The sequence below is a fragment of the Dipodomys spectabilis genome, unplaced genomic scaffold (genome assembly GCF_019054845.1).
Source record: "Dipodomys spectabilis isolate Male_0828 unplaced genomic scaffold, ASM1905484v1 ptg000297l, whole genome shotgun sequence".
NCBI classification, from domain to species: domain Eukaryota; kingdom Metazoa; phylum Chordata; class Mammalia; order Rodentia; family Heteromyidae; genus Dipodomys; species Dipodomys spectabilis.
The window spans coordinates 9,947,663-9,967,002 of record NW_024870974.1 but is presented as its reverse complement, the minus strand read 5'-3'; the positions used below and the strand labels follow the sequence as shown (position 1 = coordinate 9,967,002).

The following is a 19,340-nucleotide window of genomic DNA, read 5'->3' as shown; positions in this document are numbered from 1 at the left end:
GAAGGAGAAGCTAATTCAGCAGTGATATTCACTAGACCCTATGTAGAAAATGAACTATACAGCTGGGTGATGGTGGCTTATGCCTGTAATCCTAGCTACTCAGGAGGCTGAGATCTGAGGATTGCAGTTCACAGGCAGCCCAGGCATGAAATTACCTGAGACTCTTATCTCCAATGAAATCACCAGAAAGCTGGAAGTGGCACTGTAGCTCAAGTAGTAGAGTGATAGCCTTGAGCTGAAGAGCTGAGGGATAGAGCCCAGGCCCAGAGTTCAAGCCCCACAACCAACAAAAGAAAGAAAAAGAAAGAAGGAAAGAAAAAAAGAAAGAAAGAAAGAAAGAAAGAAAGAAAGAAAGAAAGAAAGAAAGAAAGAAAGAAAGAAAGAAAGAAAGAAAGAAAGAAAGAAAGAAAGGAAGGAAGGAAGAAAGAAAGGAAGAAAGAAAGGAAGAAAGAAAGGAAGAAAGGAAGGAAGGAAGGAAGGAAGGAAGGAAGGAAGGAAGGAAGGAAGGAAGGGAGAGAAAGAGAGAGAGAGAGAAAGAAAGAAAGAAAGAAAGAAAGAAAAAAGAAGAGAAAGAAAAATGAACTATACAACTTGTGGGGGAAAGGGACCTAGGAGGAAAAATTGGGAGAAAATAGAGGAGGTGACACTGTTCAAAAAGAAATGTACTCATTATTTGAGTATAACCCCTTTCTACATCACCTTTAAAATACAAAAAGAAAAAAATTCTGCCTGCTAGGACTTCCTAGGTGCCATCACAGCAAAGGGACTTCTGTACAAATAAAAGGGACATCAATATTTAATGTAATGGTTTAAGGACACAACTTAGTATGTCAGGTTGAAGTGAGGTAGACTTATAATGCCTGATCTTCACTGCCACTGTGATTGAATTGAGAAACATGCGGGGAATTGACAAAACACACTCTGGAGTATTTTTGAAGGCATTTCTAGAGATGATTAGATTATGAAGGACCTGATGTAATTAATGGTATAATTTATTGATGTATTACAGGCATGCGCAGAAATCTTCCAAGGAAATCTCCCACCTCTTACAATTAATACACACTATTTACAAAAAGAGCTTAAAAAAGTGAGGAGGTTGGTAAGACAAATGGAACAGTGACATTTGTTCAAAGGGGAGAAAAGGATACACTGGTGTAGGAAATTGAGCTGTGAAGGTCAGGGAAGCCAAGCTATGCTGAGGGGCTATGGGCCCTTCATTATGAGTGCCTACTACCTTTCCAAATTTTTATGGCAATAGGAGTCAGCAGCACCATTTAGGGACAATAGGTCTCAGTATAGCAATTCTTGTTAGGATCAGGTGTCATTTCTGGTACAGTTTTCAGAATCCGATGCAATCTCTGTTTCCTACCTCAGAATGGTGATGACCACAGGCATCTACTTTCAGAGACAAATTTGATTAAATCATCATTGATTATGGTGTCATTGCTTTGTTTAAATGGTTAGGCTTTAAATTCAGTATAAATGCTATTTAAATTCAAAACCGATCTCGCATTTAACACCCCCAACACAAGGTAATACTCCTTCCTAATCAGCCATTTTTGAATTCCCGCCCCAAAGCCTCTCTCCTTTGCTTTTATGGCTATGCAGTTCAGCAGTTGCTCAACTCAGTGTGTGTCCACATTGCTTTGCTTGGGCTGGGTAGGTCCATTTTTAAACCTATCTTTTGTCATTTGGGGAGATGTGATAGAAGGCAGGCTGGATGGCTTGGAGGCAGAGTGAAGACAGGGCGAGGAATGAATAAGCATGAAAAGCGGGCACTTGTCAGCTTGGAATTAGATGTAAAATAGAACGCTTCAGAATAATGTGGGCATTCCTGTCAGAAACAAATAATAATAAAAGAGAGATGAATTTCTGTCCTTGGAAGACCCCGAGATTCTGTTTCTGTCTTCTTTCCATTAGCTTTAATGTTGTCACTTAAATAAACATAAAAGCCTTTCGGTATAACCTAGATTACTTCTGCAAAGTCAACTTGGCTTAACCCTAATTTAGCTATTGCTTTCTACCAATTAAGGGGAAAATCAGCTTTGTCATATGCATGTATCCAGGGAGATGTCTACTCAAGAATAAGAATATAGGCTTACTAAATCCATATGCTGAAATTCAGTTAGCAGAGATCAAATCAAACCTGAAATGACAGGATGTCTATTAGCCATTTGCACAAATCAGAGAATTTCTATTTGAACATATCCATGTATGCACACAAAGCCTCATCTTTTCATTGTAGAATCTTGATGTTTTTGATGATTTTTGCATAATAATAAAATGGCTGCAAATTTTGTGTGTGGGTTACATTAATTCATGTAAATGATACAAATTCATGTGAATTACATTAATTTGTGCAGATTCTACTATTTCATGGCATTCTGAAAGCTTTGTGTTTGTACAGGCTGGTTAACAGAAAAGAAACTTATCTGAAAGATATGCTTTCTAGCCTTTATTTTCCTCCTCTATAAAATGAAAACAAAAAGACTGGATTGTTTTGAAGGACTCTTGTTATCATTGTAGGGTAAACAGTTTAGCTTTATGGAGCAAGATACTTCATGGTTATAAGCATATGTGTTCAAGAGAAATAATGACCTGAATTATTTTTTTGAAGTGGAGAATTTGATGTACCTTTGATGGGAACAATGTTAGCATTTACTCCATTTGGGACAATTTTCATGGAACTTTTAGACATTTGGATCTACAGGTATGAGGAAGAATTATAAATAGAAAAGGCTAGTTCCCAGAACACTCAATGCTAACCATATTAACCAATGCTTGTATATATGTACTTACGTAATATAATATACCTTATAATATAGAAGGTGAAAATTGAAGTGTACCTATTGTAAATGTACCTGAGAGATTGATAAAAACTCAATTTTCTGTCTCCATGGAACAGAGACAGGGGAAGAGGAAACACTTACTAAAAACAACATGCATGAAAGTCTGTCATTTCAACAGGTATATTTACAATTGTATACTTACAATTGCATACCTGCAATTGTATTTAAAATTTTTTATATGTACCATTGCAACAGGTATACTTATACTTGTTCCCTACCAAGTATCTTTGCATGACACACCTCAAAAGTGTCGTCATAATCTCTGATATGAAAATTGAGGATGGACAGATGTCAGATTTCACTGTAACAGACCACATCACCATCCATATACCCTGGAGACCTGTGGATGTTGGCCAGGGAAAGGGAGGAAATATCTGCAGAAAGATCTCCCTCTGATACTTAAAGGCAGAAGGTTGCTAATACTATTGTCTGTGAAAGATAAACATGTTCTTTTTCTCTGCTGTAATGTTTTGCATTTATTAAAAACGTTTATTCCCTTGGCAAGGCTACTTCCTCATGAAGAAAGGTTTACTAGTATAAAAAATAATTTTAGGAAACAAAACCTTGTCATTGTGATAGACAGGGCCTATGAAGTTAAGAATTCTCCAGTGTTTGATACTTCAGTAGACTATTGTAGTAGAACTTCAAATGTCTAAATTATACAGAATGGTAAGATCTAAGTGAGATGCTGCATTGTTAATGTTGGATTATTATTTTTTTGTTTTACACTTCATAGGTCTTCATGAATATTAAAATACTACTGAATCTGAAAAGCGTTGGGAAGATTATATAGCACAAAACACATGTAACAAGTCATATGCCTCTTTTTATTCAGAAAGTTCTGGAATGAAAAATAATTACTCATATGCATATTTTCAACATGTTATTTTCTTATAGACCTCAGCCAAATGGATCATAATCTATAGTGCCATATATTCCTTGTTGTTCTTAAGGAATGAAAGGTTTTTAGCTGTTTTTTAACTCTGTTATGGCCTTTGAAGGGTATGAAATCTATTCAATAGGTTAAAAGCCAGCACTCAAAGAAATTAAATAAGCAGAAAAGATCCACATACATCAAACACTGTATAATGTATGTACACATAAATGTGCACATGTGATGGTGTGTAAGGAGTTGATTATTTGTGAAGTGGATCATGATACAAATACATGTAAGTCATTGTGAACAATGTCAGAGAGCCACTGAATGACACTATTGTAGCCAAGTGCAACATTGCGCATAAATAAACCTAAGTTCAGGTTGTGACTCTAGGACTTGTGCGTGTAGCTTTGGGCACATTGCTTAACCTTTCCTTGCCCTAGTTTCTTCAGTGAAATTGGGGCATGTAATGAGTACTTGTTTTACAGGGCTACCAAGAAGGAACATCTATACAATTCTTAGCATTATATGTAGCATAAAGTACCTAAAAGATAGCATTCCTCACCTTACTTCTGTTCCATTATTTTCATTATGCTATACAAACATTTGGCATTATCTTTGTTGGTCAAACGTGCACCAGTGACACAAAGCAATTACACATGTGAGATCCTCAATGATAGGTAAAGACAAATCCAGAGACTGCTAGGCTGTGCTTGGTAAAATGCAGCTTTCATATTCAGGTAGGGCAGTATCAGTCTGTAGTTCAGCAAGTCCCACAGGTTATAGGCACTACGCTAATAACTGATAACCACCCATGGGTTGGTGGGCTGCTGGAGGAATTGTGGACCACAATGATATGTGCAAAGCTCTTCAGGCATTACTGGAAGTCAAATGGAAACCAAGATCTCATCCCTGGCTTACAGTGAGTCTGGGTTGGTGATTTCATAGTAATTACAGAGTTTGAACTGGCTGATGGCTCCCCTTGTCTATCACAAGACTTGGCATTTATATGTATTTGGAAGCCAGGTAGGTAGCATAGATAGGAGAAAGCTACGCCTGGAGTTTTGGTATTTTTATCCTTTTCATATGTGCTGCCCACCGAGACTAGCTAGTTTCTAGCAAAAGTTGGGAAGATGGATTTGTATGTGATCATTTTGTTCGCTAATCACATTTGTTAACCATGACTTAAAACTTTATCAACATATGTGTGTGAGCCACCATTTTGAATGCTAAACCAAGAAAGTTGGTAAAGAATGTGGGCTGTGGACTGCCCACAAGTAAAATGTTGAAATGGTTGAAGGTTAATATTTATGGCTTTTCTTCTACCAAATCCTGAGATGATCTTCCAGTCTTCTCTTCAGAGCTGCCTTGGTTTTTACTTTAGGACATATAACTAAGAAAGCTAACCAAGAGATTTAAGTGGGTAAGGCTGTTTTTATAAGTAGGACCTCATATCTTACATTTTCTGAAAAAATCGCCTTGTCATTATTAAATATTTACCCTTACTTTAAGAAAGATCGTTAGGCAATAATATATGAGCTTTTGAAGACTGATGGCATTTTTAATAAGTGTAGACTATTAACATCTAGGTTAGGAAAACAAAGAGCTTATTGATGGCTGAAAAGACAAGTTGTCATTTCTGTAATTCTAAATGACTCTGCAGAATGGAAATATCCCCATATTTTTTCTTCTGAACTAGGATCATTGCTATGTACAAAGTCAGAATGTCTCCCAAGTGTGATAGGAAACTGTTGAGGCAGATGAGGATCCTTGTCTAGTTCTTTAGAGTACAAGTAGAAACTATCTGTGCTACTAGATTCCCTTCCAGCTCATGTGCTTAGAGCTAATCAATCTTGGTATTCTGTTTTTGTTTGTTTGTTTGTTTTTTGGGAGTTTTTATAAGAAAGCCAGCAAATGCAGGCAGACATGTAGCCTCAAATACACTTAACATGGTTAGAAAACTGAGCTATTTTGTTTTTTCCCTTCCCCTCCCCAAATTATACCAACATCAAATACAGTGAAAACAGGGATTATACCTTGCGGGGAGGGACATACAAAGCAACAAAAAAAAATCACATGGTACCTTATAAATATGTTAGAAACAATAGCAAGAAAGACAAAACCACTTGTGTCCCTATCTTGGGGTTCATTTCACTTAACTTCATCTTATCTGGTCATATGTATATAGCTTTTGAAATAGGGATACAGGTTGACCCATTGCAACAATGAAGATGTACAAGACACTGTGTTGAAAAATGAACTTTAAAATTTAGGCGGGATGGGGGGGCGGTGTAGTTGTGGAGGTGGGAGAGAAGGGATGGTAGGAGAAAAACAAAGGAGGAGGCAACAATGCTTGATAAGAAATGTACTCATTACCTTGCTCATGTAACTGTAACCTCTCTGTACAGTATTTTCACAATAAAAATCTTATTAAAAATAAAGAAAGAAAACTGAGCTGTGAGGGTGGTAAAACAAAGAAAGAACAGAAAAACAATCCTCCAAAACCACATCAACTCCCATATAGTCTGAAGTGGGACACCATGGTGACCTGAAGAGAGTCAGGAGACATGAGGTATGATGCCAATCTTGGCATTTCCTTCTAAAGGTTATGGACTCAGGACCAGGATCCTTATGACACAGGGATCCAAGAGGCCATACCTAAGCAACAAGTTGTAGTCAAGATTTAATACATTTACATCCCCAGCCTGGAGTTCAATGCATAGAACTTCCAGAGATGGAGTTTTCATGCACAGTTATGTCCGTTATTCTGTCATTCTGCAATGATAAAACCAACCAGGCAAGCGCCTTGGTTGAACTACAGTACTAGCCCTTTTGTCTCCCTTTTGAGATAGGCTCTCATTACTTTTTTAAAAAATAAAATTTAGAAATATTACGTCTTTTTTAAAATCTTATTTTCTTGTAAAGATGCTGTACAGAGGGGTTACAGTTACATGAGTAAGGCAATGAGTGCATTTCTTGTTGAGAACTGTTACCCTCTCCCTTGTTGTTCACCTACGATCCCTTCCCTCCCCCAACTCTCTTACTCCTCCCCCCACCAAAGTTGCGAAGTTCATTTTCAATATGCTGCCTTGTAGGTATCATTGTTTCAATGGGTCATCCTGTGTCCTTGTTTCAGTGTTTTGTTATTTCCCCTTCTCTTCCCCAAATTAGACTAATGTATATACAAGCTGCAGGGTACCAAAATCAAATACAGTGACATCAGGGTGAGGGGAAGAAGCTATGTACATATGACCATATAAGATAATGCTAAGTGTCCCAAGATAGGGACCAAAGAGGTCTTTCTTTGTTGTTTTAAATGTACTATGCGATTTTTTTGTCTCGTAATTTTTTAACCTAGGCTGGCCATGAATACTCCCTTTTTCTGTCACTGAGTAAGCTGAGATTTTACAGATCATGGCACCACACCTGGACAGAGTTTACATTTTTATATTGTAACCTATCTTGAGAACAAATATATCTTCTTGAAGAGCACATACTACAAAGTAGCTCTTTAATAAATGCCAAACTAAATATGATTTCCCAAATAATCTAAAAATCTGGGAACATTTTTTACAGCATAGACATGTAGAAGGTCCTCTAATTCTCATGGCCCAACCCCTCCATGTATGGATCATATATGACCCTGACAGGCTAAAACAGTTGCTCAAGCTCATTGGCCATTTAAAACAGCCTACTTCATGGTATGTATTGTTGGGGGGAAAGAGAGTTGTAATGGTTATTACTTATTTCCTGTAGAAATCACCACAAACTTCCAGGCTTAAAATAGTAGCAATATGGTCTCTTACACTTGTATAGGATAGAAATTTAAATTATATCCCACTAGGAGTCAACAGAATTGTTTTCACAAGAGATTTTTGGGGAGATACCATAGTTTATCATTTCTGGATTTTGGTGGCTACCATTATTCCTTGGTTTGTAGCTACCTGTCTCCAATCTCTGCTTCAGTGCTTCTGTTACCTTCTTAAATTCGATGTCAAATTTCCCTCTGATTTGCTTTTATAAAATACTCAGGATGGCATGTTGAGCCCACCTGGATAAGTCAGGATCATTTCCCTCCCTTAAAATCCTTAATCGCATCTACAATCATCCTTTCCCATATAAATTAAGGTTTCTCACTTTAGAGATTAGAACTAGATACCTTTGAGGGTCATAATTTGGCTGACTATAATGGTAACAACATGGTGCCTGGGCCTTCCTAGTCTAGGACTTATCTTAATGAGGTTTCTGTGATTTCAGTTCATGCATGCAGTGATTCTTTCTTGCCTGCCTGCCTGCCTGCCTTCCTTCCTTCCTTCCTTCCTTCCTTCCTTCCTTCCTTCCTTCCTTCCTTCCTTCCTTCCTTCCTTTTCCTCCTCCCTCTTCTACTCATATTCCTTCTTCCTTTTTTGGGGGTGCCAGTTCAGGGTCTCAGGATCTCGTTTGCCTTTCTCATTCAAGAGACTGGTACTCCATTACTTGAGCCAAAGATCCACTCTGGTTTTTTTAGTGGTTAATTTAATGTAAGACTCTCATGAACTTTTCTGCCTTGGCTAACTTTAAACTATGGTTCTCAGATCTCATCCTCCTGAATAGCTAAGGTTACAGGTGTGAGCCAGCAACGCCCAGTTGGCTACTGATGATCATTCCAACATTTATAGTTATTGTGAAGATTACATGATACAACATAAAACACTCAGGCCAGTGCAAGTGCTTAGAATGTCCTCTGAAAAAGCCTTTATTGAGAAATCCACTCCAAGAGGCTATGTACATTCAGTATCAGATTTAAGCTTTGTGCCTTCCAAATTGAACATGCATTGATAAAATGGCTTTACATTTAGGGAAATTCACTACTTGGAAGAGATTTATGTATTCACTGCTGGTCATTGTACATACTTTCTGACACAGGCTTGACTCTGTATTAAGAAAATGTAGCTGCTTTTCTGTGCCTCACATTTAAATTATTTTAAATTAATTATTTTATATGCTCAATTTGCAGAAGTAGTGGACACATTTTTAATTTTTTAAGTTGTCTTAATGTATTTTCAAAATGCTCCTTCATCAAATAAAATAATTCCATGGTCACATAAAACATTAATGCATGTGTTCTTAAATGGAAAAAAATGTACCTTTCTTCTCATACTGATGGAAAGGACTAATTATGTTGTCATTGTAGAGGAGAATTTATGATTAAATCACAAAATCTGGCTGTTCACAGAAAATAACTGCTGTTAACTAACACAGTGCAACGTATTTTAGGAGAATGAAATTAGTCTTCAGAGCTTTGAGGACTTATTAAAAGTGAAAAATGCCTGACTTTGTAACACAGAAACTTAAGGAGTTTGCTACGGTTCTCTTTTCCAGGACTAGCATATCTAAACTTTGCTGGAATTCTTTAAAATTCACTAAACTATTATGATGCCAGGCAATTCTTATTGTGATTTTTAAGTGTAAGGGACATAGTACATAAAAGAGATTAGCAGTTTCTTTTCCTACCTTTCCTACTCAAACATTGTAAATGATAAAATATGCAAAAAAACCAACCAAACAATAAAAAACCAATTAGTTGTCTCTAGTGTTAAATTAGAAAGTAAAAAAAGATGGGTCATGTTTCTGTAATTTCTGTTCAATAAAACAGGCTACAGAGGGAAAAGTTTGCTTAGCAGATTAATCATTCCTTAAACAAGGTTCACAGCAGGATGCTAGTAGTCCATACCTGTAATCCTAGCTACTTGGGAGGCTGAGATCTGAGGACTGAAGTTGTAAACCAGCTTGGGCAGAAAAGTCTGAGAGACTCTTATCATCAATGAGCCACCAAAAACCTGGAAATGGAAGTGTGACTCAAATGGTGGAGTGCCAGCCTTAACCAAAAAAGGCAAGCAGAATGCATGGCCCTGAATTCAAAGCCTCAGTAACAGTACACACACACACACACACACACACACACACACACACACAAACACACACACACACACACACACACACACACAAAGTGAAATAGGGAAGATGTTAAACTTTGATATTTTTTCCTATTACTTTGTGACCTCAGTTTCAGTTTGGAGCTATAGTTTCTCTGTACTCTTGGGAAATTGTCAAGAAAACTTTCATAGTATCCTCATTCCCACCCAGGGCTCGAGGTTGGCCCCTTTAAGCATGGGAGCAGAAGGATACATTGGTTTTGTTGTCACTTGGGCCAAGGCCTGGCTATGTCTCTCCCTGCACTGAGATCATCTGAAATGAGAAATCTCAGGTGAACATGATCCCTGCAGGAGGAAAGTACAATTTCAAACATTCTTTTTATTTCTGAACTTTGGGGCATTGATAGGACAAATACATTTGTATTCAGATAGTCTTGCTAAAGGGTTTTTTAAAAATAAATATTTTAGAGCCAGTACTCCAAATGACATCCATTACAGAGACAAATAGGAAGGAATAACCCCATATAAGCCACTTTTTTATATTCACATGGCATCTCTAGTTTCAAAAAAATGATTATATGTCATCACAATATTTTTAAAGGTATGTCTTCAGGATAAATAATAAGAAACATGCCAAGTTTATGGATGAGAGACCTGACCTAGCAAAAAGTTAACTCTCTTTTCTCCACAAGCGAAGAAGGAATGCAATCATCATAGGTAAGATTTTTCTTTTCTTTCTTGCAAATAGTCTTTTTCTCCATGAACTTCACTTTTACTTTTCATATGGCATAAAGCAAACTCTAATGACAAATTTTAGTCCAGTGGGTTAATGGTTATGCTGATAACACATGGATAGTTGATTTCCACCAAAGCATAATTTTATAAAACAATGTTCTATTAATCAGCTGTCTACCTCCCAAAATAAATGCAGGTTATAAATGCCTGTGGGTTTGTGGGGTCTCTGTGAAACTCTGGAGCTTCTTCCCTTATATAAAAGCAAATATGTTTGGAAGTATATAAGCTGATTTGTTATGTCACATGATTATATAATACATGTGATATAACACAACCATGTATGAGTTATTTTAGTCTTGAAATAGAAACACTATGGAAAACTGTTCTACCATGGAACCTTGAAGATCTACATAAAATAAGGAGAAACTTGTTAAAATTTATCCTTTATCTGTGAATATCTAAACAGCACCACTGATCTCCTCTAAATCAAAATATGGCCTCTGACACATATTGAAACTAGTGGAAACTTGATGGTTGCCTACAGATTAGATCCCAACTCGGAACTGTGTCTTTGTTCATTTATTCTGATATCAAAAAACCAAACCTTTCTGAGTTTAACCAAAACATTGTTTATTAAGTTGATATATTGCTGAAATGCTAGTTCAGATATCAGACTAAAGACAATATAGTATTACATCTATTTTCACCTGTTTCTCATTAAGTTTTCTGAAGTACAGCTGCTAGAAGAGACTAATTGACTGATGTAGTTAACGTTAGCTTTCTATCAGACACTGCTATTCTAGATTGTATACTAAACACCTATGAGAAATTTTGACAAAACTCACAGGTGGTTCACAAGAGAGCAATGATCACAGAGAAAAGGCACATGGAGTTGTGCTAGGGGGACAGAAAGGATGACCTTGACATTCCTTCGTTCTTTATTCTTGATACCCAGTAGCTATGATGCTGGCTGTGATTTATTGGTTTGGACTCATGATAAAGGGGGATCCTGTAGACTTATCCTGCTATTCTGTGGAAGATGGATTCTCAGTGTGCATAAATCCCACTATCACTCCTGAATTGCAGGAGATGGGTGACATGATGGGGTATATCTCCATCCTCAGGCATAGGGAGAAATTAGATGGGATTCCAAAGAGAATTTTATCCTCTAGAATTGAAAGCCTAGATTGGGATGAGAGGTCATAAAGAAAGGAGAGACTTCGTTTTTCAAGTTTTCTTAGGCCAAATTGAATTTTAAAACAAACACACACAGATACTTCCATTGCTGTATTTGTCGTGATGAACACCCATTATTATTCACCGAGCATTTATCTGGTGTCCTGGCAGCATGTGATATGCCTTACAAATTTATCTTGTTTAATCTCTAAAATAAGCCTACCATTTTCATTTCACGGCTGATCGAACGAAGATTTCAGAGGGGATAAGGAACATGAGCAAAGTGTCATCACTTACCAACGGAACCAGGACACAAAAAATTAGGCAACCTTTTCCTGAGGCTAAAGTGCTTAGCTGTTACTCTCAGATGTTGTTTCCACATCATCTCCTTCCACTAAGACATCAATAACCACAGCATCCTCAACAACAGCAACTTCCACCCAGCCTCCATATTGAAACACAAACCTTTCCTGAGGTCAGAGTTTATTAACAGTCTGCCTGAGTTATCCTTTCCTAGCGTATCCCTTGGGATTTTCTCATTAACTAGGAATGAGAAAGTCTTGAGCAAACTTCTCTTCCACACTAGCACCTGCACTGCCATAAGAGTTCTACAAGGAGTCAGGTGCCAGTGGCTTATGCCTGTAATCCTAGCTACTCAAGGGGCTGATCTTTGAGGATTGATATTAGAAGCTAGCCTGGGCCGTTAAGTTCATAACACTCTTATCTCCAATTAAGCACCCCCCCAAAAAAGCCAGAAGTGAAGCCATGGCACAAGGGGTAGAGAGTTGGCCTTAAGCAAAAAAGCTTAGGGACAGTGCCCAGGCTCTGAATTCAAGCCCCAGGACCAGTACTAAAACTAAACAAAAGAAAACAGGATTCTGCTGGGAATAGCCTGCCCTATAGTAGATATACATGATTTTAGAGCGAGCATGTTATGTCTCAGCTTACTTCTGGCTAAAGTCCAACCTTCTTCTTCTACCCTCCTTATCTGATAAACTTGTTTTTCTCTTTCATGTAGTTTGAATGTGTAGGTCATTAATAATCAATATTCATTTCTGCTTTATAAACTTCTGAAAATAAAGCTTTTCCGTGATAGGACAATGGGCCCACGGAGCTCATCTAATGTGTATTGGTAAATTAGATGTGATGGAATTGCAGTTCATGCAACCTTTGCTTTCTGGTTAACTTCATCTGCAACAAACTTAGACTTTAATTGCAGTTTACATGATAGCTATCTGTCAGATATTACTAGATAAGAGTACACAGTTCATTTGATGGGGGAAGACTAGAAAATCTGGGGCCCAGGCCTTGGCAGAATGTGAAAGGTAGTCTTTTTTTAAACAAACAATGTCATCACAATATGCATCAACAAGAACCAATCTTTACACGCAGGATGGTGTTCCGGATCACACATATGCGAGTTCAGTGAATTATGAGTTATAGGTAAACCCTTGAGGGACAAAGGTATGGTGATTTTCTTATTATTTGAAAATATCTTTCTGCTAAGGATTGTTTTTTGCTATGGGGGGTCTTTTATTGTTCCATATGAATTTTTGGGTTGCTTCTTCTATTTCATTGAAGAATGAGGTTGGACTATTGATAGGTTAACACACTGAATTTGTAAAAAGCCTTTGGAAGTATTGTAAGCCTGGCCCAAAGAAACATAGGTCCCATGGTTTCCCTTATTTGCAATAACTAGTATATGTCTAGGACAAACAGAAGGTCAAAAGCTATGTATATATGACCATATAAGATGATGCTAAGCAAAATGAACCCCAATATAGGGACACGAGTGGTTTTATCTTTCTTGCTATTGTTTATAATGTATTTATAATGTACTATGTGATTTTTTTGTTTCTTTTGTATGTTATTCCCCCATGGTATAACCCCTGTTTTCACTGTATTTGATTCTGGTGCCCTGAATCTTGTATATACATTTTTCTAATTTGGGGAGGAGAAGGGAAATAACAAACTGCTGAAACAAGGATACAGGTTGATCCATTGTAACCATGAGATGTACAAGACACTATGCTGAAATTTACAACTGGGGGGGAGGGAGGAGTTGGAGTGGTGAGGAGGGAAGGGATGGTAGGGCAAAAACAAAGGAGGGGTAACAATGCTCGATAGGAAATGGACTCATTACCTTACTTGTGTAACTGTAACCCCTCTGACCAGTATCTTTACAATAAAAATATATAACTAAAAAAAGAAAATATCAAGCTGTGTTTAAAAGCCATAAATTAAATGTAAGCATTTATAGAATATATTAAAAAGAAATATGGGGTTATATACATATATAATTTTTGGGGTTATATATATAATTTATATATATATAAAATTTTAGAATAAAGATATATATATAAACACATATTATATATATATAATACATGAACTCAGCACCACAATCTTTTCTAAAAATGAATGATAACTGAACATGTATTAACTAGAAATCCATGGTTTGGAACTATGCCACCCTTAACTTTTGCTTCAGGCAAGTCAATTTTGCACTGTGGGTAGACTGCAGTTTCAAATATTTATTTTACCTGATATTAATGAATACACAGAAATGAACCACAAAGGGAAATATTCTAACCATATCCCTTCACCTTCTCATTTAAAGGTGATTTTGAATTCCTTGAAAACTTTGACCAATACATTTTTTAAAAACAGTGATGTTATCTTCCTTAATAATAATAACACAGAGTCTCATGATCTGTGACAGAAGGATTTTAGTGGATGGGATAATAGGCTATGGACATTTCCTTGAGGCCTGATCCTATGTTTTGGCAATGCTGGAAGGCTGTCTCCTCTTTCCTGGAATTGCCCTTGGGTGAAGAAAGGCTGCCTTGATCCGGAGCACACAGGCTGGTGGGGAGAGATGAAAGGAGTCTACATCCATCATCTAGTCCATGTGCCAGAATAAAGGCCTGTTCATCTCCTGAGCCTCCAGGTGGAACAACACTGAAACACTGTTCAAACTCCAGGCCTCTTAAACTTGTCCTTTGTTGCATTCTCACTGCAGTTCAATTCCCCTTCCCCGCCCAACTGTGCCCCAACCTGTCTCCTTCTGTCTCCATCTAACATCCCCAAATCTTAAGGGGTAATCATCTGAAGTTAACTCTTCCTGCATGATGCTCTCTCCCCTTAACGATTTCACAGAGAATCCGCTTAAAGAGAACAAAGATTTTTAATAGCAATTTTAATAATAAACTACACAGAATTACTTATCAAAACTCTTGGCTGCAATGCTTGGTAAGAAATGTATGCATTTTCCTGCCCATGTAATTGTAACCCCTCTGTACAGTATGTTTTCAAATAAAATAAAATAAAATAAAATTAAAATTAAAAAAAAAAAAACTCTTAACTCATCATCTAGGATGTTCTAGTCTGCTAAGCTCTGCAAAGATAGAAAGTTATTTAACATGGAATCTGAGATCTCAAAGAACTGACTGGCATGAGACACAACATTACAATAAAATTAATATGGCCCAAATTGGCCTAGCATTGTGTTAGAAGGATGGACAAACTCTCCAAAAATTTATACAAATACTATCCTGCATCCCTGTGGAAGGAATGATTTGAACATCTCATAGAAATCCTTCAAAGAGCTCAGGTTCTGCAAAAGGCTCAAATGATTGACCCTTCTTTACCTCTCTTCCTAAACATCTCATAATACAAACTCCTGTTCTTTTATTCTATCTGACCAGCCTTGCAGATGGATTCAGTTGTCAGCTTCCTCAGGAAATCTTCCCTTGACCACTCTCCCTCTTATCAAAGATTCCATTTTTCTACTTTGTTTTACTTCAGAACACACAGTGTGCTCATACTTAATCATTATTTATAATGATGTATATGATTTATAATGAGAGTTGGACTTTCTTCACTAGCATCTAGACTCTGTACTCAACACACTGTCCAAGAACAGAGTAAACACTCATTGTTTGTTTGTTTTTTATAATTATGAAGGAAAGTCAGGCACAGGTGAAACCCTTAGGTAAGAACAATAGTTGAGAGACCTGGGAATGAGAATATTTCTAACTTAGGATATCCAGCATTTAGAAATCTTTAGAGGCCATAACTGGAAACACGGGTTGGACATGTAGACAATGAAATGTGGTTGATAAAAGCTGAGCTTTATCCCTTTCCTCAACAACTCTTTTATTTTTTTTTTTCCTTGGGACTTGAACTCAGGGCCTGGGTACTGTCCCTGAACTCTTGCTGTAGGTTAGTATTCTACCACTTGAACCACAGTTCCGCTTCTGGCTTTTTGATCATTGCTTTGAGATAAGAGTATCACAGACTTTCCTGCCTGGGCTGGCTTTGAACCTTGATCCTCAGATCTCAGCCTCCTGCGTAGCTAGAATTATAGGCCTGAGCTACCAGTGCCCACCTCCTTCCCTCAATTCTTATGTTGAATCACTAACCCTCAGTACTTCTGGCTGTGGCTATATTTGGGAATAAGACAGTTAAAGAGGTAACTCATTTAAAATGAGGTTGTTAGGACAGGCTCTCATCCAAGTTGATGTGTGTCCTTATGAGAAGAGGAAATTTGGATGCACAAACACTGGAGATGTGTGCACAGAGGAAGAGGGCATGGGATTTAATGAGAAGGTTCCATCTGCAAGCCATGAAGCAAAGCCACTGGAAAACCCAAGTTGGCTGAAATCTTGATGTAGGACTTCTAGCTTTCAAAGCCACAAGGAAGCAATTTTTGTTGCTTTAAGCCGCTCTGTGTCTGGTATTTTGTTAAGGAATTTTGATTTTAATACCACAAGTCTCTGTGATGTGGGAAATGATGGTGGTAGGGAAATAAGACCTCTAATATTAGGAAGACATCAGTGGTGATAGCATGGTGGAAGAAATGAACAGAGAAAAGACTTGAGCCATGGGGCCTAGGAAGGGTTTCTGATTGTTCACATCTAGAGGAAGGAGAAGAGACGTGAGAGGTGAGTGGAAATTCAGGGCTGTTTCTGAGTCAGTGCTGAGACTCAGTGACATGGTACAGAGGTGTTAACTACAAAATGGAACTTAGTGAAATATAGAAATGGGAAGAGATTCACAGAATAAAACACCTGAATTTCAGTTGTTGCCTCTTACATGAGCAAGTTTCTCAACATGGAACCCTAGGATGGGTGGGAGGGACTCTCTTCTTCCGGAGGTGAACAGTGCTCACTCAAAAGATTGTGTAAGAGCAGAAAACTTATCCTTCCTGGAGATCATGTACAAATGAGCCCATCCAGGGCTTGGAGAAGGCTGTCAATGAACAAACATCTGCCACTTTATCCAAAACATGTACTGACACTGATTGGATTACAAACTTCCCCACCCCACCCCACCTCATACATCTTTGTACTGTGAGGCACTTGAGAAAACAGGACCTGGTGTGTTCCAACCTCGAGAACAGTTCCAAAGCAGAGAATCTTGACCTCAGATATCTCTGTTTCCAGTGGGAACACTATTCAACATTACCCTAGGAGACTGGCAGACTCAACTCAAGAAAGGAATATGCTTGTTTCTCCCCTGTCCTGATTGCCAGCAGATTTGTGTGTGTGGGGGGGGGGGGGGGTGGGATGCAATTGTTTTGGAAGAAGCATTGATTCTTTCAAGTTCTTAGAGGACAAACACTCAGTGTCTTAAAAGTAACTGAAAAGGAATAGGTAGCTCAATTTCAGAATGCGGGGAAAAGTCTTTACCCAGGAAATTTGACCAGGGTTGCTGTTTTTTTTTAAATTTTTGATGGCAGATCAACCCCACTCTTAATCTTCCCTACATTTGCATCAGGTCCTGAACCCAAGTTGGGCATGGGCAGCGACTCACAGGCAATGCGCACGTAGGCTTTCCGGCTCTTTGTGGTGCCCGCAGAGCTCCAGGCCACACACTGGCACCAATAGTCTTCGGGCCCAAACAGTTCTTCTACTTGCTGCCTTGAAATCTCAATGCTCACTTCCCGCACAATGAGACCTGAGGAGAAGAAGGAAGACTCAGTCAAGAGAAGACTTGTACTGAGAACCACAAAACACGCCATGTGTTTTCCCCTAAATGATCCTTATGGATGTCATAGATCAACACCTTGTCTCTCATCCTCTGGCTTTCCTTTGGCTCCAGTCACTTTGCTTCAACCATTTTTTTTTTCATTCTTTGATTTGCTATTTCGAATCTTGTAGATTCAGGCTAACGATGAAAGTGAAGTGGACCTAGGACTCTATGTAATAAGAGTGTTTCTCCCATATAGTATATTCAAATGTATTCTTCTATTTCACATCTTCTAAGGATTCTGCTTCAGTTATATAGGTTGTAATTAAGATAGCCTGGCACTGTTAATAGCTTTATAATGGCTACATTGTTCTACTTATTCACATAGGACAAGAGAAAATAAACTAATCATCATAGTGATAATTTAACAATGAACAGTTGTGTTTCAATTGTACTAGCACATACTTTTTTCTTAAAATAAATGCCAGCCTCAGTTGACAAACCTCTAGTATGCATCCTACTCAAAGAAATATGATTTCAATGTTTCCATGCTTAATAACATGAAAGCCAACTGTGTCTCTGTATTTGCAATGTCCTGTTAAAGATAAAATGCCTCCAACTACAACACTGAAAGAACTGGAATTTATTTCACAGTATTATACAATCCTGAATAACAAACATTGAAAACAAGCCATGGGATTATCATTTCAGGGATATTTATCTTAAGGTATTGTGGCTATTTCAGAGATTTGTTTTTCAGTGTGCGTTTTTCCATTGAGTAAGAGACATGATCTGAGTAATCTATGTGGGCAAATGCCAGCTCTCCTGGAGACTGAATAGACACATTTCCAGAATGGAATGTCCATGAAGAGAACTAGCAGAAAACCAAGAAGACAAGAGAACTTGTTTGAGGCCAAATATAGACACAGTAAGAATGATAAAGTGAATTGCCTTCTACTCTATCCATTTACTCACTTAGTATTTTTAATATAGTTTGTTATTGTAGAGGTGATGTCATAAGTCAGGTAACAATTACATTTCTTTCTGAACCATATCACTCTTTCCCTCACTCTCTCCCAGATTTTTCCTCCCATCCCCACCACAAGTTGTATAGTTCATTTTCCACATAGTGTCTAGTAAGTACCACTGCTATATTTGTTCACCCTTTGCCCACCTTTTCTTTCCCCCGTCTCTTACCCTCCCAAAGTCAGATAAATGAACAAACAAGACAAAAGGCAAAGACAACAGAAACAGCAGCAGCAACAAAAATCTTTTGTTTCCATTTCTTGGAGTTCATTGCGAAAAATATTATTTTATATGATCAGAGATTCACTTATTCTTTGAATAAAATTAATATTAGTGACTTGAAAAGATAATGGTGGTAGGCACTTGGGAACTAAAGCAGAATAATGATCACTCTCCATGAACTGTGCTAAGGTCAGCTATGCATTGTGAAGAGGGCTGATTTTAACAATGAGTTATACTGTTGTTCAGTGTTGCCAAGGAGATTCATAAGGGAAAGAGCAAATAGCAAGAAAACTCAGTTTAGCATGGAGGATTCAATGTAAGTTAGTTTGGAGAGAGGGATAGTAATATAGAAAGAAGTAAGAAAGAAAACTAGAAGCTGAGAATCCAAGTGAAAAACAGTAAGCTCTGGACGCAAGAAATAGTGACATGAGACCATGGTAGAGACGGGAACAGTTCAGATTGCTCAGCCCCACAGACCAGTTCTCAACACATGGCTCCTAGAACCATTTCAGCACGATCCCCAGGGATCTCTTGGAGATGTGCGCGCTCAGTCTGCCCCCAGAATCC

The 19,340-nt window shown here is 37.9% G+C and overlaps 1 protein-coding gene across 2 annotated transcripts in view; it reads right to left on the bottom strand.

Annotated features, from left to right (window-relative positions):
• The window catches only part of Unc5c (unc-5 netrin receptor C), a 330,719-nt gene that overhangs the window by 90,400 nt on the left and 220,979 nt on the right, over window positions 1-19,340 (bottom strand). For both annotated transcript variants that reach the window (XM_042701804.1, XM_042701805.1), the window contains exon 3: window positions 17,370-17,513. In XM_042701804.1, the coding sequence (XP_042557738.1) occupies window positions 17,370-17,513 (144 nt within the window). The remainder of the gene's footprint in view (window positions 1-17,369; window positions 17,514-19,340) is intronic.